Source organism: Labeo rohita, chromosome 23, assembly GCF_022985175.1.
Source record: "Labeo rohita strain BAU-BD-2019 chromosome 23, IGBB_LRoh.1.0, whole genome shotgun sequence".
NCBI lineage: Eukaryota > Metazoa > Chordata > Actinopteri > Cypriniformes > Cyprinidae > Labeo > Labeo rohita.
This window is the reverse complement of record NC_066891.1, coordinates 4,630,030-4,653,848: the sequence shown is the minus strand read 5'-3', so window position 1 is coordinate 4,653,848 and position 23,819 is coordinate 4,630,030. Positions and strand designations below refer to the sequence as shown.

The window sequence follows — 23,819 nt, the reverse complement described above, 5'->3', positions numbered from 1 at the left end:
ATAATGTTGTATCCTGGCCCGGCTGATGGACAGCTGAATCTCTTTAGCCTTTGTTCTTTATTTACAACAGTCAGACTGTTCTGCACGCTGGCCCGATTTCACAGGTGAATGCACGCTATTCTCTGGGAAAAACAATTGAGCTACGGCAGGAAGATATAAACCAAAGAAAAAGACCAAGTCTCTCTGAGGCAGAAATAGATGATATCTCTCTCGAATGCCGCAGAGCACCTCTCAAATCACCCTTCTGCCTTTAGTCAGTAAAACAAGCTCATTTATTCTCCTTTCCCGTCATCTCATGCAAACTGTTACTAGCGCTACAAGCCACTACGTGGCCGAGAACGAGTGTTTTCTTTGTCTTCTTCAAATGTGTTTGTTAGAGGCCCATCCCTCGGAGCACCAGAGGCCCTTTTACTGCAGCTCAGGCATCATGGGCTCTGCTCTCAGTAATCACATTGCCTCTTCCCCCCCGAGATCTACGTGCATAGTGCTTATCAACTAGATTACCGCCAGGTGAAGATGAATAACCCAATTTGCGGTTCCTCATTTCGGTGGGTGTAGTATTCAGTGTCAGCACGCATTAGCAGATAAAGTGTATTGCTTTGCCAGATGGGCGTGGCTGAATCGCCTTTAGGATTGAGACGTACATGCACTTGGGCAGATGAGATGTGTCTAGCAGCACATCTTGGACCATGAGTTTGAGTAAACTTCAGGTTCAGCTCGCTGCTGCATGGACTTTAGTCAGGGTGGATGCCACATTTAACAATGACTAAATAGATGTACAGTCTGGTCAATACGTTGTACTGTTCATTCATTGTTAACGGCCAAATAAACATTGAAAATATGCCAAGAACAGTGGTTCCCAACCACGTTCCCAGAGCCCACCCAATACTGCACATTTTGCATGTCTCCTTAATTAAACACACCTGATTCAGGTCATCAGCTCATTAGAGACTCCAAGATTTCAAGATCTGAAATGGGTATGTCAGACAAAAGAGACATGCTTGGGGGATCCAGGAACTGGTTGGGAAATACTGGTCTAGGAAACATGGGTTGTGAAGATTAGACGTGAAAAACAAGCAAGTAAATCAAGACGGCACAAACAGAACACTCTTATAATGTCATATCTCACCCAAGCATTCCAATACGTGAATACATGAGCCACTTAAAGCCAGGCTCACACCTAACCGATTATGAAATCTGGTTGCAGCGCACACATAAGGAGAATCTTTGCAGATTATCTTCCCTGAAATCTTAAACATGCACACACTACAAGATTTGAAAATTGTGGCGCATCACACACTACAAGATATTATTAAGATTATGATGACGGAGAGAGCGCCTCTTACGCAATAGATGTTAGTACAAATGTTAGTTAGCGTGATAGCAGTTTTATGCACTCACCCGGTATGTTGAAAACGGAGACGATTTCACTCCAGAGCTTTCCTTGCTCCATGCGGTTGTGGTATGTTTTCAACATATGTTTTTGCAGTAACACTGTTTGTATAATAAGAAGCAGTTTTTTCCATCTCCACTATCCAATGTTCCGTACAGCAGCTGTTTTGCGGTCACGCATTGGTTGTTGTGAAAGTACTGACGTTATCATACCCGTGATCATCCCGATTTAAAATCCGGAATTATCAAACGTTGATATGATCGAGGTGGCCCCGATTTGTGTGAGAGCAGATCGGGAGGTGCAAGATTCAATCTGTGAACGTCTCACATTACCAGATAATCCGTGCCGAACATCGGGACCGATCGAGGTGCTCAACAACATTTTTGCTCTGATTCTCGGGAGGGGAAAATAGGGGCAAAATCGGGCTAAAAATCCTGTAGTGTGAGCCTGGCTTTAAAGAGATTCACAGGTATTAAGACTTTTATGGCTTAATATAACATAAATGATGTCTGTTACTGAAATATGAACATATGAAAGATATGAAAGATTTATGTTATTTTAAAAAATCCACATTGTTTTATATATATTTTGAACTATGGGGGGGCACTATTATTTTGATGATGTAAAACGGTTGCACTCGTTGAGCTACTGGCACTAACTGTTGCTATTTTGACCACAACACAACTCAGAAAATAAAACACTTATATGATGATCACAGCTACTGAAAGAGCTTACAGATGCTATAAGCATGTTGGAACATCGCTGGAAACATCTGGTCTAGGAATTATAGTTTGTGAAGATTAGATGTGATTTTGGACAGTACAACCTATTGAACAAACTGTACATCTATCCCTCACCGTTGCATTTTCTTGTGCATAATGTTGGTTTTGGCAGATATTCTGACTAAAAGTCAGGACACACCAAGCCGATGGTCAAGCATCGGCCAATGTCGTGGTCAACGACAAGCATCTGTCAGGCTAGGTTTAAGATTTACGTTATTTAAAAAGTCCATATTGTTTTATACATATTTTGGACTATGGGGGGCACCATTATTTTGATGATATAAAATGGTTGCACACAGTGAGCTGCTGGCGCTACATGGCGTTGCTATTTTTACAGGTGGCGATGGATATAAGCATACGGGCTTAAGGTCGAAAGACACCAAGCCGACATCAAAGAACTAGCCGCGACAAAAGCCAATGGTGTTGTCGCCTCGCTTTGGCAGCGTCTGGACCAAAAAGCTGCACTTAAACACACTGCACAGACTACAGCCGACTGCAAACTAACATGTGTGTTCTGTGCCTGTGTGAAAGGAATTAGCTGTCTATATCAGCAGCTATCAGTAATATATATTGGTCATTCAAAAGGAGAAACTGAAACAAGAATATAGGAGCTATACACAGATATACGAAATGTAAACCAAGCAGTGCTTGCTTACTATTTTGAATAGCAGTTATGTTGATAATTTTCTTCATTTTAACCAGCTCATGTTGTTATGAAAATATTCACATATTGGAATGCTTGGGTAAGATCATGTAACACCTTTATTTACTTACTCCTTTTCTTCACTTTCACATTAATTTTCCAGCACTGACTCGTTTGCTAAACTGAGCATCCAATCAGAGTTGTCATTCTCGCTGATGATCCTGATGGCCCCGACGCCGATTCAACTTCCACCGACGTGAGCCCAACAAGAGCCGACGTGTGGAATACACCAAACAAACTAGCCCAAAAGAGGCTCGTTGGCGGCCCGACAAGAGTCAACTCCCGACCGTCGGCTTGGTGTCTCCCGGCATTTAAACCAAATACCATACCATTGATTTTTCCCCACAAGGAGTCTAAATGTCCTGGGATATCAAGTGAAATGAGCGCTAAGAAACTTCTTCAGTGGCCGCAGTGTCACGACAAGCGTCAGTATGTTTACAATGTTTACATCCTGCCAAGATGGCATTTAGCGTTTGTAAGCCCTTTTAGTAACTGTGGTCTACAAAAAGCCCTAAAGACATCAGCACTAAAGTGGAGAGAAAAAAAAGAGGCTTTAGGAGGTTTTATTTGTCCACAGGCACCTTCCCATTCTTTTCTCCTCTTCCTATCTCTAGGAAAGCAGTGAAGATTTACATCGCTTCTCTTGTTGACCTCTGACTAAAAATTACAAACAAAAGCCGCACAATGTGACATCGCATCAGTATTTTATTCTCCGAATTGCTTATTCTTAGTTGCGTTGCAGTACAAATAGCAACAGGTAGCACCAGTAGCTCACCGAGTGCAACCGTTTTACATCATCAAAATAATGGTGTCCCCCACAGTCCAAAATATGTATAAAACGATGTGGATTTTTTAAAATAACATAAATCTTCCATGGATTTTTTACTACACATTTCAGTAAAAGACATCATTTATGTTACATTAAGCCATACAAGTCTTGATATTTGAACTGATATTTAAAATGGTAAGCAAGCACTGCTTTGTTTACATTTCGTATATTCACGTATATCCTTGTTTTGGTTTCTCCTTCTGAACGACGAATATCAATTATTAATACCTGCTGATAAAGAGAGTTAACTCCTTACATGCAGACGCAGAACGCATGTGCTAGTTTGCAGTCGGATATTGTTCAAGCACAACTTTTTGGTCCACATGCAGCCAATGCGAGGCAACAACACCCATCAGCTTGGTGCGTCCCAGCCTTAAAAATAGCAACAGGTAGTGGCAGTAGCTCACCAAGTGCAACCATTTTACATCATCAAAATAATGGCGCCCCCCATATTCCAAAATATGTATAAAAACGAAATGGAATATCCAGACCACATTTTGGAAGCTGGTATTCTCAAAAGGCTTCTTAACTAGCCTAACCAGTAAGACTTCCTTGCTCAGTTGGCATCAACAGAAAGGCCATACTAGTCAACTTTGCTAGATGCTACGCAAGTTTTGCAGATGAACAGCTTGACAATATTGGTGCACCATCTAGACCCAGACTTGGCATGCAAAAGGCCACTTAGCTCCTACCCTAATCCAATACATTCAAACAAGTAAATTAGGAATTACTTGAATAGTCAGGCAAGATGGATAAGTGTTGGAAATAAATTCTGCAGGACAGTGACCCTCAAAAACTGGAGTTGCAAAGCCCTGGCCTTCTCAGCAGGGCAGGCATACACAGTTCATATCTACATAGCTAAGCATCTTCCATTTTTCACAGTTTCTACGGGTTAATGAATACCAGCGACACATAGAATCAGTCTGAGTTTTGATGGGTCCCAAGAGGTGTTTTTCCCCAGGCCTTGCACTTGAACGCTAGTGCCTGAAAGGGGCGACTACACTACATATTACCACCGGTAATGCATCGCAGCATTATGGATGGGCCCACTGTCCACTGCCTCTCAGTGCAAGGGAGGTCAGCATCTCGCAAACGAGTGCCACGCTGCCCTCTAAGGTGATTACTGATAAAGAATGACATGCTGAAGGGAGACGCAGGGGAAATATACGCCAGAGTCCAATCGCCTCTCCTGCCTCCATACATTCTCTCATTGGGAAGGCCTGTATAAATACAGGGGGAACGGATACTCACCTCTTCTTATGAGACACTTCATCTCCGGGAAGAGGACAGAAGGTCGAGTCATCAAAAATGCAGGAGGCTTTTGGTGGAGTATCCACTTGTTCTCTCTGATATTGTGATGAGGTCTCGAATATTTTCGTACATAATGCAGACACTCCCTGTCACCGTAAAATGGCCTGTGACACGAACAACAGAGGAAAAAAGACAACCAAGGAAATGGTTCATGTGGGAACACTATAAGCTTAACGCATTTGTTTCTGATTATCACACAACACACATGCAAGAAACAGCATATTCACTATCACTCTTTCAAACAATGGTACCCCTAGGGTTACAATAGCTTGTCACTGGCACGGTAACCTTAAAAGGACAACTTTGTACTTTACCTATCCCTAAAATGTGCTTTAGAGGAGTAATATGTCACCTTAAGGTACTACTATGAACTTTTTAGAAGTAAATAAGGTACAAAGAAGTCCCCGCCCCAGTGACAAGCTGTTGTAACCCTAAAAGAATAATATTTGGATAGTTTTCTGTAAGTGTTGGAGTTATGTCCTAACTAGGGCCCTCTGATTTCAAAAGTATGCCAGTACACTTCAATCAAAACATGAGATGGACTAGTGTCTTTATCTATTAAGCTGCAAAAATACTATTTAAATGTGAATCCTACATGTTCTGTGTGTCTCTGTGTGAATAAATGGCGCAGACACACAGTTTCATTTACTATACACATACTGAACCGCGCATGACATTTGCGGTGTTTTCAGCCTCTGCCGCAACAATATATGAATATATGAACACATAAACATAATCTGTAGAACTGCTCTGGGAGTCACTTCATGAGCATTTTACCGGTTCTTTTGAGAAAAACTATCATCATATCATTCAACAGAAACTTAAACGTTTTTACAGCAATCCATCAAAATAAAAGTTCAGTTTAATTTGGAAAACTGTGAAAGAAATATATTACTTAAATGTAATTATAGTACTACTACTACTAAAATTCATTTTTATTATTATTATTTTTTATAAACATTACTTAAGACATTTTTACCAGAAAAATTTAAATACACAACACATTATTTCTGAAAAAAATAAAATAAATAAAATAATAATAATAATAATAATAATAATAATAATAATATATTATTTAAAATAATATTAAAAAAATGTTAAACAATAAATGACCATGACACTTTTGAATTTAAGTCGGCTAAAACAACAAAAGAAAGAAATTGAAACATGTTTGTCACATGAGGAACAAAATCCTGGCCTGTATGAATTGCATTTATTATTATTATTATTATTATTATTTTTCTAAACATTTTCAACAAATTTTTACCAGAAAAAAAATCTAAATACACAACACTGTATTTCTGGAAAAATAAATAAATAAATTTTATAATAATAATAATAATAATAATATATTATTTAAAATAATATATAAAATAATAATAATAAAAAAAAATTAAAACATGTTTGTCACATGAGGAATGAAGTCATTTTAATTATTTTTTTTTTTTTTAATTATTTTAATGTTAATTTCTCTTAAACATTATTTTTAAGACTTTTTTTTACCAGAAAAATTTAAATACACAACAGAAAATAAATAAAAATAAATAAAAACATTTCTGAAAAAATAAATAAATTATATATACACTATAATAAATTATACACACACACACACATATATACACATATATATATATACACACACACATACATATATATATATATATATATATATACACACACACACACACACGCACGCACATATGTATATATATCAATTAATTAGACATTTTAGGCTTTTGATTGTTAAAAGTGTAATAAATCCATTAAAATGGAATCCGGAAAATGAATGGAAAACACAGTTTTAAATGTGTTAAATTGTCTAACTTTCGTGACTACAAATAATTAGACATGCTTTTTGATGAATGTGTTTTTTAATTTAACCATTACAACAGAGCCTAGAAAAATTAAGATGGAAAAATTTAAACTTTAAAAAAATTAATAAAAACAACAGATTAAATAGGTCTCTACCTTTTGCAAGGTGCTTGGCTTCTGTTTTCATGGTGTCACACTGGGTAGCTCCGCCCATAATGAATCCTCACTGGTCCGAGATCTGTGCCACATAGATCTACAGGTATATGTAAAAACAAAATATGTATAGATTGGCTATGACTGAATCGATTTGCACAGTACTTTTGCTTTCAGTTTGGACTTTCAAATTACTTACCTGTTTAGGTTACTTTTTTTAAATTGTGGCATGTTGTCAATTATCACAGACCTTGGTTTCTACGAAAAGACAGAAAACATGTTATCCTTTGTATTTTTTCAGTGAAGCCTTGTAAATTGTAAAGAATCACTAATTTAAATAAAATATCCAACCATCACACTCTCTCTACTTTGACTTTTGACTCATAGCATGACTAGCTAAAATAGCAGACTTAAAGTTTGAATAAAATCACAAGCTTTGCATTTCTGCTTTTTATACTTCCAATATAACCAATGTGAAGTGCATTACCGTAGTTCAAATTTCTCTCACAAATACTATCCATAGACAATTAGCGGTTCATTAAACTAATTAACGAGCATTAAACTAAGCAGAATACTCCTAATAAGAAGATAATTCTGTCCTTAGATCTTCAGCTCCAATCCAAGGACGTGTTTTCATACCCACACACAAAGAAATAGACTGTCAGAGAAGGAGAGAAGAGAGTCCATACTGTTTGAGCCACTGTGTGTGCACACATACACTTGAAATATTAGGTTGTTAGCAAGCACCATTACGAAGTGAGAAAGGGAGGCGAACAGAGAGCCATTCTTTCACGAGGAGGTGCCATGTCCCAACCATCACACTCCCGGCACATGAGGGCTCCAATGGCACCTGAGGGGGAATCTCATGGCTGTCATCCCAGAAAGCCTCCTGCACTGATGCAGGCCTGCCATCTGCTCTCCATATGAGATAAAAATGAGGAATTGTCTTCGAAAAGCAATCTTTCTTCTTCAACTCACCAACTGAAAAATCGTTGTTATTGCTACGATATTCTGGAAGCAAAAACAGGAAGCCACACCATTAGTTGCCGGTTGACTAACGTTGTGGGTAATTACCTTAAATGCTAACAGAGTTGCCGGGACATTCCTGTTATCCAGTACACTTTTAAAACAAAAAATGAATGAGCTTGTGTTGTAATTTAAGGAAGTATTTCTATAAACGTCTTATGAAATATGCTCTGATTGAACTGTATTTACACATCTGCAAGAAAATTAACCAGATGTAATCTAACAAAATAGAAATAAACACCTAAAGTTAACTTTTTCCCGTTGGGGGAAATGTATTAATTATCACAGCAAGTTCTACAATTGACCCTTTGCAGGGAGTTTGATTGACAGGCTGAATGATCATCTGAATGATCATAATGCCAAATCTGCCAACAGGAGAGTAACTTAGATTAACGTCTGTGGACTTGAACTTGAAAAAAAATGATGTATTGATGTCTTTCCGCGGTTGAAACGATGTGTTTTGTTGTTTATTTATGTCTATTATTCCATATAACTAGTAAAGAAGAAGAGATGATCGGATGACGTGCCGCTTAAACTGAAGTGCTGCAGCACATTAAAGAGCCACGAAATGATATTTAGTGTACAAAATGACAAAATTTGAAAGCTAAGATTTTTGTTTCATATCTAAAACAACCTGCTCTGTCTTGTCTGTCGACCCGTTGTCAGTTTTCTCTTTGCTCTGTGATGTTGTTTTTCGCTGCTTCAGAACATAATGTGCGGTGAGGGTTGCCAGGTGTTCACACCAAAACCAAACCAAATAAAAACCAATTGCTACTCAAAACTAGCCCAGTCGCGTTTCAGAGGAGCCCCCCTGTAAAAGTTGCATTCCAGGCGCTAAATATTGCTTCATGAAAAACAACCCGCGACAACAGTGTAAAAGTAGCCTAATTTCGCGGGAAAATAGTGGATTTGGCAACACGTGAGATTGCCATGGCTTGTAGGACAAAAACAGTAACGAAAGGGGGCGGGTCTTTACGAAGTATCGATTTAATAATAAAAAAAAAATGACATTAAAAAAAAAAAACACAAAATAGTGTTTACTGTTTGAATTTCTTACAAAATGACAAAATTTGAAAGCTGAGATTTTTGTTTCATACCTAAAGCAACCTGCTCTGTCTTGTCTGTCGACCCGTTGTCAGTTTTCTCTTTGCTCTGCGATGTTGTTTTTCGCTGCGTCAGAACATAATGTGTGGCGAGGGTTGCCAGGTGTTCACACCAAAACCAAACCAAACAAAAACCAATTGCTACTCAAAACTAGCCCAGTCGCGTTTCAGAGGGGTCCCCCGGTAAAAGTCGCATTGCAGGCGCTAAATATCGCTTCATTAAAAACATGAAAAACAACCTGCGACAACAGTGTAAAAGTAGCCTAATTTTGTGGGAAAATAGCGGATTTGGCAATATGTGAGATTGCCATGGCTTGTAGGACGAAAACAGTAACGAAAGGGGGCGGGTCTTTACAAAGTGTCGATTTAATAATAAAAACAAAAAAACAAAATAGCGTTTACTGTTTGAATTTCTTACAAAATGACAAAATTTGAAAGCTGAGACTTAATACATAAAAAAAAAAACATGAAATGTCCGATATAAACTGTATTTCCTGATAAACTTCGTTTTTCCGTTTTAAAAATAAATATGACAAATATAGCTACATCTGTAATTAACAGTAGTACAACTATTTAAAATTAACCCTCATGTGTACTTAATTGTCCCTTTGCGAGGAGTTTGATTGACAGGAGATCTGACCAATCATAATGCGGAATCTGTCAGTTTTGTCTGATAAACAAACCAGACAGCAGAACATATTGTTGGTAGACTTGAACTTGCTCTGTCTTGTGTGTCTCTTAGCTTCTCTTAGCTCCTTGACGTACATGTATTTTTTACTGCGTGAGAACATAATGTGTGGTGAGGGTTGCCAGGTGTTCACACCAAAACTAGCCCAATCGCGTTTCAGAGGGGTCCCCCGGTAAAAGTCACATTCCAGGCACTAAGTATTGCTTCAATATGCGGGGACATGAAAAACAACCCGTGACAACAGTGTAAAAGTAGCCTAATTTTGCAGAAAAATAGCGGATTTGGCAACATGTGAGATTGCCATGGCTTGTAGGACAAAAACAGTAACGAAAGGGGGCGGGTCTTTACAAAGTGTCAATTTAATAAAAAAAAACAAAAAACAAAATAGTGTTTACTGTTTGAATTTCTTACAAAATGACAAAATTTGAAAGCTGAGACTTAATACATAAAAAAAACATTGCATTACATCTGTAATTAACAGTAGTAGAACTATTTAAAATTAACCCTCATGTTTACTTAATTGTCCCTTTGCAGGGAGTTTGATTGACAGGAGATCTGACCAATCATAATGCGGAATCTGTCATTTTTTTCTGTAGTAGCCTACCTGTCTTGTCTGTTGGCGTGTTGTTAGTTTTCTCTTTGCTCCGCAGTGTATTTTTCACTGTGTGAGAACATGAAGGGTTGCCAGGTTTTTACAAAAAAAACCCCCACCCAATCGTTTTGGAGGGGATCCCATGGTAAAATTTGCATTCCTGGGGCTAAATATCACATTATTGGACATGAAAAACAATCCGTGACAACAGTGTAAAAGTAACCCAATTCCACAGAAAAAAGTCGGATTTGGCAACATTTGGGGTGAAAGCATCATGGCTTGTCAGACATAGCAATAGAAATAAAGGGGGTGGGTCAATTTAATAAAAAATTATTTTCGAGTAACATAAACTAATGCATCACAGAATTGATCAAATCTATTGCTTATACTTACTGTTGTTGCTGCTGTTGTTTTCCCTCCAAAACAATGGCACTTCCTGGAAGATGATGTCATTAATGAACAGGCTTTTGTTTTCTTAAAGGGACATTACACAAAAATAACAGCATAAAACGTGTGAACGCATGTAAAACATTGTGAAAAACATGAAATACCCGATTAAAGCAATATTTCTAGATAAACTCAGTTCTAAAAAATAAACAAATATAGCAACATCTATAATAATAGTAGTAGAATTATTTAAAATTAACCCTTGATTTTACTTAATGATATTGTGAGGGACTAAAATGATTTCAACCTTTAAAAAAATGTGAGTTTAACGTTTTTTAAATGCTAAAAATGAAACCAAAAAGATCCTGCACAGCAGGAATGACAATACTATAGTTAAGCAGATTTACATTTAATCATACATACATTTAATAAAGACATGTTCCTTCTGTAAGTAACCTCTCCATGCCTTTTGTTTTGTCACTCTGCGCAAATTATCCTGGCTCCCACAGAGCCTACAAGAAATAGCATTATTTTATGACACCATGAGGAGAAAAACAGTAGAAAAAAAAAGAGAGAGAAAAAAGGGAGATGGGCAAAAAAAAAAAAAAAAGAAAAAAAAAAAAGGTCCTTCAGGGAACATGGTGTAAATGAACTTCCAGGAATGACACAGGCGAGCAATGAGGCGTGGATAGAAAATATACGCTGCACATCATCGGATAGAGATGCCAGTGGAAATGGCTTCATTGAAGTGTCAGCCCTCATCCATCAATCAATCATCCGCAAGAAACAATAACGGCCGCGGCGATGGTGCGGCTTTTATGGGGCTTACTCATGGGTATCGGCAACAGCACTTAAGGGTGGCTCTGACACAGGAGGAAAAAGCGAGGTTAGGGGTATGCAGACGCATTTCACATGCAGGTAGAGCGCAGGAGGCAGAAAAAGAGAGCGAGGGGGGGGAATCACACTTAGTGGACGTGCTTTTGCGAAAAGAAAAAGAAAGAAAAAGAGAAAAACTCCCCTGGCAAAAAAGAAAAATAGCCCGCCGCCCCGTGCTCCTGATCCAGAGTGTAGAAAGGTGGAAAACAAAGCTGTCTTCCATCTATCATTCACCCTCCATCTATCAATTCTGCGCTGTGTTTTGAGATTGTGATGTTTAGGCATTGTAATATTTATGGCTCGATGATAGAAGGGAAGACGGGCTCAGACGGGCCGACGTTAGATGTATATTTTCACGGGGTCGTGACCTCGGTCTCGTATCTCCCTCAGCGGTTTGGTGTCGAATACGCTAATGCAACATCTGGGGAAGAGTGATTATGCTTTTTGTTTACAAGATGAAATTTCCTGAACGGGGATCATTTTGGTGGCCAATCAGAAGGGTGTTAAGAGAGCATTTAAAGATGTTATTTAAAGGAACAGTGCACCCAAAAATGTACATTGTATCACTGTTTACTCAGTCTAGTATGGAAGCTTGTTTCCACCAGAGAATAAAACAATTAAACAAAAGATAACTGACCGTTTGCAAACAGCTTGATTGACAGGCGATCCGACCAATCATAATGCAGAATCTGCCATTCTGCCCAACAAACAAATCAGACAGGAGAATAGATTAACTTGAAACATTGTGTGTATTGACGTCTTTCTTCGATGATATCTCACATTTATGACTTTTTCTTTCAATTTTTAGTGTATATCTTATAATTATCAAAATTTTCGGTTTGTATCTTACAATTATGACTTTCTTTCAATTTTAGTTTCTATCTCACAATGACCTTTTCTTTAAATTTTAAGTTTGGATCTCAAAATTATGACATTTTTTCTAGCAATTTTTAATTTTATATCTTACAGTTCTGACTTTTTCTTTTAATTTTTAGTCTGTATCTTACATTTATGGCATTTTTCTTGCAACTTTGTATTTTATTTCGCACATTCCTGACTTTCTCTTTCAATTTTTAGTTTGTATCTCAGAATTGACATTTTTTCGTTCAATTTTTAGTTTACATCTCACAATTCTAACCTTTTCTTTTAATTTTTAGTTTGTATCTTACAATTATAACATTTTTCTTGCAATTTTTAATTTTACATCTCACAGTTGCGACTTTTTCCTTTCAGTTTTTAGTTTGTATCTCAAAATTCTGACATTTTTCTTGCAATTATTCATTGTATATCTTACAGTTATGACTTTTTCTTTCATATTTTAGTTTGTATCTCACAATTATGACTATCTTTCCATTTTTTGTCTATATCTCAAAATTATTAAATTTTTCTCACAATTTTTCATTTTATATTACAATTATGACTTTTTTCTTTCAACTTTTAGTTTGTATCTTATATTTATGCCACTTTTCTTGCAATTTTTAATTTTATTTCTCACATTCCTGACTTTCTTCTATAAATTTTTGTTTGTATCTCAGAATTGACTTTTTTCTTTCAACTTTTAGTTTACCTTTCACAATTCTAACTTTTTCTTTCAATTTTAGTTTGTATCTTAAAATTATGACATTTTTCTTGCAATTTTTAATTTTACATCTCACAATTCTGGCTTTTTCTTTCAATTTTTATAACATTTTTATAAAAGTCACAATTGACATTTTTTATATCTTATAATTTTATCTATTTTATATGTTACAATTATGACTTTTTCTTTCATTTTTTAGTTTGTATCTTACAATTATGACTTTTTTCTTGCAATTTTTCATTTTTGTATCATAATTATGACTTTTTTCTTTCAACTTTTAGTTTGCATCTTACATTTATGGCATTTTTAATTTTACATCTCACAATTCTGACCTTTTCTTTTAATTTTTAGTGTGTATCTTATAATTATAACATTTTTCTTGCAATTTTTAATTTTATATCTCACAATTCTGACTTTTTCTTTTAATTTTTAGTGTGCATCTCAAAACTACGGAATTTTTCTTGAATTTTTTAATCTCACAGTTCTGTCTTTTCTTTCAAGTTTTAGTGATTATCTTACAATTATGACTTTCTTTCAACTTTTTAGTTTGTATTTTACAGTTTACATTTTTTTTTTTCAATTTTTCTCACAATTCTGACTTTTTCTTTCAATGTTTTGTTTATACCTAACAATTAAGTTTTTTTCTTCCATTTCTTAGTTTATATCTTACAATTCAGTTTTTTTCTTCCATTTCTTAGTTTATATCTAACAATTCAGATTTTTTTCCCACATAGTTCTAATATAAATAATAGAATTGTGATTAAAAAAAGCAATTGCATTTATTTATTTATTTCATGACAGATAATTCAACAAGGTTGTGAGATGTCAGCTCAGAATTGTCTCAGTTCTAACTTTTTTAAGAATCGCAGGAAACAATCTAAAAGTCTTAAACTGTAATTTACTCCTGAGAGCTGAATTTTCAGTCTTCAGAATGACACATGATCCTTCAGAAATCATTTTAATATGCTGATTTGATATGCAAGAAACATGTCTTATTAATATCAATGTTGAAAACCCTTTTTGCTGGTTAATATTTTGTGGATGTATTATTGTATGTATGATATTTATGTGTGTGCGCGTAAGTGAATTTTGAGTTAAACTATTCCTTTAAGACTTTAGGAAATGTACTATTCAACAGCTGGGCGTGTTCTTTGCCCAAAAAGTGTGTTAAATAGTTTTTTTGCCCCATTTTTAGGGAACAATGACAACAATGTCATTTGTTAAAAATCCTCATCCCATTAATGGGTTCAGCCAACAGAGAGCAAACGTGGGCTGATGGAAGCAGCGAAATCTTTAAACGCAGAAACAGTCGCTTTTACTGTACGTACGTCTTTTGATTTCCCCCAACCAGGTCTCTTGATGGCTTCTTAGCAACATGAAACATGACACATCATCCATTATTCTGAACGTGTGCCTTGCTATCTTAGCCCGCTCCATATGGTCCTGCTTGTCTCCAGACACCCAAATCCCTTTCCCGAGGCCAGCGGCTGTTTTTTTCCGCAAGAGCCATTATATCTCCCTTCTTTCTCAGAGGGATCCACCGACGATGATGAGCAATCACAGCGAACGCCGACTTTACATCCCTCCAAAAAAACACAAGTCGGATTCCTTCGGTCTCACCGTGCTCGTCTGGCCCACTTGCTAATACATGCAAGTTGACAATCTGGAGGAGGCAATTATCAATGACGACAACATCGCCCATGAAGAGACCACATGACTGATATGAAGTTTCCATGTGCTGCTTTTGTCTGGAGTGAGGAGAAACAGACGCCTGAAACAAAGAAACAAGAAAGAAGACCCAGTGTTAGAAAGTATATTCAGAACTGTTTAACTGAATTTATTATACAGATATCAAATGAATCACATCGTAGTTACTATAAGACATTTTAAATTTGTCCCAAATCATATTTTGAGTGCATTTTTGAACATCTTAAATAGCACAGAAAAGCTATACTGCATTACATGAATATACTATTATTATTTTAATATTTGATACAAAAAAATACACAAAAAATAGCAATATTGTGAAATATTATTACAATTTCAAATAACTGTTTTCCATTTGAGTACATTTTAAAATGTAATTTATTCCTTTGATACAAAACTGAATTTTCAGTAACATTACTCCAGTTTTCCGTGTTACATGATCCTTCAGAAATCATTCTAATATGCTGATTTGCTGCTAAATTATTAATTATTATTGGTCCTCAAATATAAACAATGATTTTTGTAATCAATGTTGAAAAGTCAGTATTGCAGCTTAATATTATAAATAAATAGTTAAAAGAACAGCTTTTTGTAAAATCTTACTTTTTTTTTTTTTTGAATGGCACTGTATGACAATTCCACAAAAATATCAAGCATCAAAACCATTTTTCAACATTGATGATAAATATTTCTTGAGCAGCAAATCAGAATATTAGAATGATTTCTGACGGATCGTGTGACACTGAAGACTGGAGTTATGATGCTGAAAATTCAGCTTTGCATCACAAAAATAAATTATATATTAAAATATATTCAAACAGAAAAGAGTTATTTTAAATGGTAATAATATTTCACAATATTACAGTTTTTACTGCATCTCTGATCAAATAAATGCAGCCTTGGTGAGCAAAAAAGTCTTCTTTCATTAAAATCACATTTACTTTTTTTGGGCAATATTTAGTTTATTTTCTTTCAATTTTCAGTTTATATCTCATAATTATGACATTTTTCTTGCAAGATTTAGTTTATATCTCACAATTCTGACTTTTACTTTCAATTTTTTGTTTGTATCTCATAATTACGACATTTTTCTTGCAAGATTTAGTTTATATCTCACAATTCTGACTTTTTCTTTCAATTTTTTGTTTGTATCTCATAATTATGACATTTTTCTTGCAAGATTTAGTTTATATCTCACAATTCTGACTTTTTCTTTCAATTTTTTGTTTGTATCTCATAATTATGACATTTTGTCTTGCAAATTTAGTTTATATCTTACATTTCTGACATTTTCTTTCAATTTTTAGTTTGTATCTTATAATTCTGACATTTTTCTTGCAATATTTTTCTTGTAATGTTTAATTTTATATCTCTATTATATTTTTCTTTCAGTTTTTTGTTTGAATCTCACAATTCTGACATTTTTCTTGCAATATTTAGTTTATATCTTACAATTATGACTTTCTCTTTCGATTTATATCTCACAATCATTACATTATTCTTGCAATTTTTAATTTCTATCTCACAATTCTAATTCTTTCCATTTTTAGTTTGGATCTCTATGTTTATTAATTTTTTTTTTTGCAATTTTTAATTTTATATCTCACAATTACGACATTTTTCTTGCAATATTTAGTTTATATCTCACAATTCTGACTTTTTCTTTTTTAGTTTTTAGTTTGTGTCCCTATAATTATGACATTTTTCTTGTAATTTTTAATTTTATACCTTAGAATTATGACATTTGTTTTTTGCAATTTTTAGTTTAAATCTCACAATTATGGCTTTTTCATTAAATTTTTGTTTGTATCTCACAATTCTGACCTTTTCCTTCAATTTTTAGTTTGTATCTTATAATTCTACATTTTTCTTGCAATATTTTTCTTGTAGTTTTTAATTTTATATCTCACAATTATAACATTTTTCTTGCAATTTTTTGTTTGTATCTCATAATTATTGTTCTTGCAATATTCAATTTATAACTCACAATTCTGACTTTTTCTTTCAATGTTTAGTTTGTATCTCTATTTTTCTTGTAATTTTTTTATTTTATACCTTAAAATTATGACATTTGTTTTTTGCAATTTTTAGTTTAAATCTCACAATTATGGCTTTTTCTTTCAGTTTTTAGTTTGTATCTTACAATTATGACATGTTTCCTGTAATTTTTAATTTTATATCTCACATTTGTTTTTGTTTTTTTGCAATTTTTAGTCTATATCTTACAATTATGACTATCTTTCAATTTTAATTTATATCTCACAATGACTTTTTCTTTTAATTTTTAGTTTCTAACTCACGATTGACTTTTAAATTTTTAGTTCATATCAATTATTAAAATTTTTCTTGCAATTTTTAGTTTGTATCTTATAATTATGACATTTTTCTTGCAATATTTTTCTTGTAATTTTTAATTTTATCTCAATTATTATATTTTTCTTGCAATATTTATTTTATATCTCATAATTATAACATTTTTCTTGCAATTTCTTGTCTATATCTCACAATTCTGACTTTTTCTTGCAATTTTTTTATTTGTATCTCACAATTCTGACATTTTTCTTGCAATATTTAGTTTATATCTCACAATTCTGACCTTTTCTTTAAATTTTTAGTTTGTATCTTATAATTCTGACATTTTTCTTACAATATTTTTCTTAAATTTTATATCTCAATTATTATATTTTTCTTGCAATTTTTTGTTTGTATCTCATAATTACAACATTTACCTTGCAATTTTTAGTTTGTATCTCACAATTATTACATTTTCTTGCAATATTTAGTTTATATCTCACAATTCTGATTCTTTAAATTTTTGGTTTGTATCTCATAATTATGACACTTGCAATTTTAAATTATATATCTTACAATTATAAAATTTTTCTTGCAATTTTTAATTTATATCTCACAATTTTATTAATTGTTTTTTAATTTTTAAGTTGATCACAGTAATAAATTACATTTTAAAATACATTAAAATTTTAAAATATATTCAAATAAAACACAGCTGTTTTAAATTGTAATAATATTTCACAATATTACTGTTTTTACTGCATCCCTAATCAAAAAAAAAAAAAAAAAAAAAAAAACACATTTACTCCAAACTTTTGACTGGTGGTGTATATAAATAGCCCATGCATACACGCACACACACACACATATATATTTATCCTCCGAGCTCACGCTTGTGTTACTCATGTAAAACACCCACTGATCTGCATCAAAGTCTACGTGAAATGAAATACGTGCACAGACGAGTGGATGCAACGTTTGCATGAAAGCACATTTTGGATCCGAATTGTGCACTAAGCCATGAAACATGATGAAACATACAACACAAAAACAACATAAGTGGCAGGGTATATACTGATTAAAATACACACTTAATTTGGTATGATTAATTAATCAAAACATTGATTTTAAAATATCAAACCGAAGCAGACAGTCAAACATTTTTACGGCGAACAAATAATTTGCCTGACAGGGGGAAACGGCGCTAATAAAATATGTATACAGTCGCCTTATACTACTCGTCCGTGGGGAATATCGCCACAAAAGCTCTCGCAAATACTATGAAAGGCAATAGGGTAACCGCATGCGGCCCCATGTTGCACATAACTCTAATTAACATCTGAGTATTGTTCTCCTGCACATTACCTGCTGCACACAGCATTGCGTGGGGCCCGGGCCGTGCGCTGCGTGCCAGATCCCTATGTCAGCAAAAGCAACACCTCCTGTGGCGAATAAAGCAGAACCCAGTGGAAATAAACGTCTCTTCGGCAGGGTGTGACCCCGGGCACAAAGGGGCCCACACCTTCACAGAAAACAAGGCAGGACGAAAACAGGAATTAACTATTGTGCTGTAACAGCAGGGGATGACGACGCGAGCTGTAATAGTTGCTCTGCATTGCATGTGTGCATTAGAAAATGCTAGTTAAGAGAACATTTAAAGGCGCAGCCATCTTTTTATTTACCCAAGTTTTACACATAAATAAACTGCAGCTGCTGTTGTAGTAACAAATATGACTATTACGACTCATGCACTTTCATATAAAAGATACAAGCTGCCACTAAAGCTCTTTATACCTTATTTATCACTAAATGCTGCATATTAGTGACTTTAACCTCATGGTAGCACTTTATTTCACAGTCTTGTTCCTCGTGTACTGACTTTGTACTTATTATAGTAATTACTATAACTAGGTAATAACTACAGTAGGTAGTAACCCTGAACCTACTCCTAAACCTAACCCTAAACCATGTAGTAACCTAGGTACACTGTGTAACTACACGTACTGTGTAATTAAGTGCAACCAGCCTCGCTAATTATTGAACACTTTTGATTGTGGAATTAATCATGGGTGACAAACACGAGAGTGTATAGAATAGCATTGCAACTGAAAATGCAAATGCATAATGTTGCATTCAACAATAGGTTGCGGGATAAAATTGAATATTACTCATATTGGCATGCAAAAATTGCAACTTTTAAGAAAGCTTTCATTTTTGAACAATAAATGGAGCTGAGTTTAATGTTAAATTGTTACAGCTGTATCTTGGAGAATAAGAGCACCATTTCTACACTATTGTTTCATGTTTGTGAATAATAATAAACAAGCCTAATAAAAAGTCATTGCCATTCATTTTTTATTTGATTTATTTATTTGTATTAGGAAATTATTTATAAAAAAAATAAGCAAATTTCTATTCAAAATGTAAATTGTAATGCTAAGGATAATTAAATGTAATAATATGTATATATTTTTAAACTTCAAAGAAATGTAAATTAGCATAGGATGAAAATCCTATTAACTAACACTAAAATTATGTATACTTACAACTGTATCTTAAAATATATCTTGCTTTGCATCGTTTTGCATGAGAAAAGTCACAGCGTAAAAACCTTTTCGTTTTCTTCATGCAAAATAGAATTTCTTAATTTGATTTGTTTCGATTCTTTCAAAAACTTCTAAGGAAAACTTTAATCTGGATGAATAAGAATTTAAAAATAAATTATTTAACATAAAATATATGTAAAAAATATTCTTTGTAAGTACATAAAACAAATATTGTTGTATTATGTTTTAAGAGAAAATACGATTTCAGTTTTTGTACTCCAAACTTTTCTTTTGCTTAATTCAATGTGATACTTGCTGTTTCTTTGCAAGTATTTGTCAAATTTACTAGCAATTTCGGAGAGAAAATTGTTTCTACACCAGTTTGTGTATAATAATAATAATAGTAATAATAATGTATAATAATATCTATTTAAAAAATATATCTTGTTTTGCATTACTGTCATGAACATGACTTAAAATGGGACAATCTGGAAAATCATTACAGTTGTATCTGAAAAAATAAGAATTTAAAAATAAATATTTTACATAAAATATACATTATTATTATTTTTTTTTTAAAAAAAGTTGTACATAAAATATTTGTACACAAATATTGTTGGAGTATGTTTTAAAAGAAAATACTATTTTAGTTTTTATACTTTAAATTTCTTGCTTAATTCAATGTGATACTTGCTGATTGTTTAATTTGTCAAATTTACTAGCAATTTCTGAGTGAAAATTGCTTATACACCAGCTTTGTGTTTATAATAATAATAATAATAATAATAATAATAATAATAATAATAATAAAATAATTAAAAATGCAGAATAAAAATCCCATTATTTATTTATTTATTGCATTATGAAATAAGCAAATTTCTACTCAAAATTTGAAATGTAATGTTTAGGATAATTAAATTAAAATAATCCTTTTTTTTATTATTTTATTAAAGAAATGTAAATCAGCATAAATGAAAATCCTATTAACTAAACACTAAAATTATGCATACTTAAAATTCTATTTTAAATATATATCTTGTTTTGCATTAGTAATGAACACAACTTAAACATGAGAATTTGAGAAAATTGCATAATCTGGAGCAAATTGTGGAGGAAATGTGGTGATTTTAAAATAAAGTTACAGCGTAAAAACCTCTTAATGAACTCTTTATTTTCTACATGCAAAATATAATTTCTTTATTTGATTCTTTACATTCTAAGAAAAGCTTTATTTTATTTTATTTTAACAATAAAGGGAGTGGAGTGTAATGTTAAATCATTACAGTTGTATCTGAAAGAATAACAATTTAAAAATCAATTATTTTACATAAAATATATGTACTTTTTTTTTTTTAATTAATTAATTACATTTTTGAAGTTGTACAGAAAACAAATATTGTCGGAGTATATTTTAAAAGAAAATACTATTTCAGTATTTAAGAAAAATTAAGCAAATTTCTACTCAATTTAAAATGTAATGCTTAGTATAATTAAAGGTAATAATTAAAATAATCCTTTTTTATTTTGTTAAAAACAACTGTAATTTAGTGAAACTGAAAATCCTATTAACTAACACTAAAATTATGAATACTTAAAATTCTATCAAAAAAAAAAAATACTTGTTTTGCACTACAGTCATGAAAATGACAAAATGGGACAATCTGGAGTAAATTGTGGAGGAAATGTGGTGATTTTAAAACAAAGTCACAATACAAAACCTCCTAATGAGCTGTTTTCTTTTTCTTCATGCAAAATATAATTTCTTAATTTGATTTCTTTTGATCCTTTTTAAAGTAAAGCTTTAATTTTTTTTTTTTTTTTTTTTTTTTTACAATAAAGGGAGCAGAGTTTAATGTTAAATCATTGCAGCTGCATCTGGAAGAACTTAAATAAAAATTATTTTACATAAAATACACAAATATACAAAAATGATTTTAATTGTGACACTTGCTGATTCTTTGCAAGTATTTGTCAAATTTACTAGCAATGTCTGAGTGAAAATGGTCTCTAAACCAGTTTTTAGTGTGCATAATAATAATAATAATAATAATAATAATAATAATAATAATAATAATAATAATAATAATAATAATAAATAAGGCCTGATAAAAAGTCCAGTTTTTTTTTTAATTTAATTTAATTTAATTTAATTTAATTTTGCATTAGGAAATTATTTAAAAAGAAAAAAAAGCAAATGTCTACTCAAAATGTAGAATGTAATGCTTAGTATAATTAAAGGTAATAATTAAAATAATCCTTTTTATTTCATTAAAGAATTGTAATTTAGTAAAACTGAAAATCCTAATAATTAACACTAAAATTATGCATACTTAACATTCTATCATAAAATATACTTGTTTTGCATTACAGTCAAAATATACAAATATACAAAAATGATTTTAATTCAGAGTGACACTTGCTGATTCTTTGCAAGAATTTGTCAAATTTACTAGCAATTTCTGAGTGAAAATGGTTTCTAAACCAGTTTTTAGTCTGTATAATAATAATAATAATAATAATAATAATGCCTGATAAAAAGTCCATTTGTTTTTTATATGATTTATTTTATTTATTATTATTATTATTAATTAATTAATTAGTTTATTTTTGCATTAAGAATTTATAAAAATTAAGCAAATTTCTACTCAAAATTTAAAATGTAATGCTTCTAAAATGTTTTTAGTGTAATAATAATAATAATAATAATAATAATAATAATAATAATAATAATAATAATAATAATAAGGCCTGATAAAAAGTCCATTGGTTTTTTTTTTATATAATTTTATTGTATTTATTATTTATTTATTTTTGCATTAGGAAATTATTTATAAAAATTAAGCAAATTTCTACTCAAAATTCTAAATGTAATGCTTAGTATAATTAAAGGTAATAATTAAAATAATCCTTTTTTATTTCATTAAAGAAGTGTAATTTAGTAAAACCGAAAATCCTATTAACTAACACTAAAATTATGCATAGGTAAAATTCTCTCTTAAAATATCCTTGTTTTGGATTACAGTCATGAAGATAACAAAATGGGAAGAAAATGGGACAACCTGGAGTAAATTGTGGAGGAAATGTGGTAATTTTAAAATAAAGTCACAATACAAAACCTCCTAATGAGCTGCTTTCATTTTCTTCATGCAAAATATAATTTCTTAATTTGTTTTCTTCGATTCTGAGGGTAAAATACAACACTTTGGGGACTGAAGCAAGTGGCTATTAGGCTCCTTGCAAATCCGTGGTCGTGTTTGCCTTGAAAAAACATTTTTCTTACTCCAAACAACCTCAGCACCGCTAAAGCAACACTAAACTCCCTCATCACGGCCAATGATTTACAAGAAGCCTGTGTGCTTTCCAACTTTCACAAGCCGTAATGAGGCTTGATCCAGACGTGTACCGATCACCGCAGACCAGCGGCATCAAATAAACACAGCAAAAGAAAACCGTGTTCGCTAGAAACCCCCTTAAGAGGCGGAAAATGACGCTTCGGATTGGACTTGAGGGATTTGGGCAAACAGGAAGCGTGTCACGAACCGAGGTTGTGCTTCCTTCCCCCTGCCGTCCATCCAGATGCTCGCTCTGGCCTCTGTTTGAGGGGCATGTGAGGGTGATACTAAGTGAAATGCTCATTTTGCGTTTGTGATTATCGAGACCCATGGGCGATATGCGCTAATGTGAGCTAATGCAATAGATTACACAGCGCTGGCCCTGGGGAGCAGACAGCAAGCAGATGTGCTATAGTCAAAAAGGAAAGGAGGGGGTGAACGACTCTGTTTAATGTGCTGGATACTGTCCTTTGTAATTTGCTGTTGACAGACTTAAGCACTGTGATGCACTCGGCCAGGTTCAGCACAGACGAACAAAGCAAATGAACAATTACTAATGCACGGCTGTCTAGTGCAAGTGTGTGGGCCTCAAATGAAAGACGCAGAGGATTATTATTCAACGCAATGTAGTCATCTCGTATCCAGAACGGTGAATGATTGTTTTATCTGTAAAGGGCCTAATATGTCTTTGTGTGAAGAGCTCATTGT

The 23,819-nt window shown here is 33.0% G+C and overlaps 1 protein-coding gene and 1 long non-coding RNA gene across 2 annotated transcripts in view; both read right to left on the bottom strand.

Moving 5' to 3' along the window:
- LOC127155060 (uncharacterized) overlaps positions 1-8,395 on the bottom strand; it is a 28,906-nt gene extending 20,511 nt beyond the window's left edge. The window contains exons 1-3 of the long non-coding RNA XR_007825529.1: positions 7,183-8,395; positions 6,987-7,083; positions 4,959-5,122 (exon numbers count right to left, since the gene is read on the bottom strand). This is a non-coding gene — a long non-coding RNA (uncharacterized LOC127155060). The remainder of the gene's footprint in view (positions 1-4,958; positions 5,123-6,986; positions 7,084-7,182) is intronic.
- Positions 8,396-14,468: 6,073 nt separating this feature from the next.
- Positions 14,469-23,442, bottom strand: LOC127154902 (uncharacterized). Its single transcript, XM_051096783.1, has 3 exons — positions 23,183-23,442; positions 18,599-18,755; positions 14,469-15,005 (listed from the first exon to the last, which is right to left on the bottom strand). The coding sequence occupies exons 1-3, from the start codon at positions 23,440-23,442 to the stop codon at positions 14,658-14,660; spliced, it is 765 nt and encodes a 254-aa protein (XP_050952740.1). The 3' UTR covers positions 14,469-14,657.
- Positions 23,443-23,819: the final 377 nt, after the last annotated feature.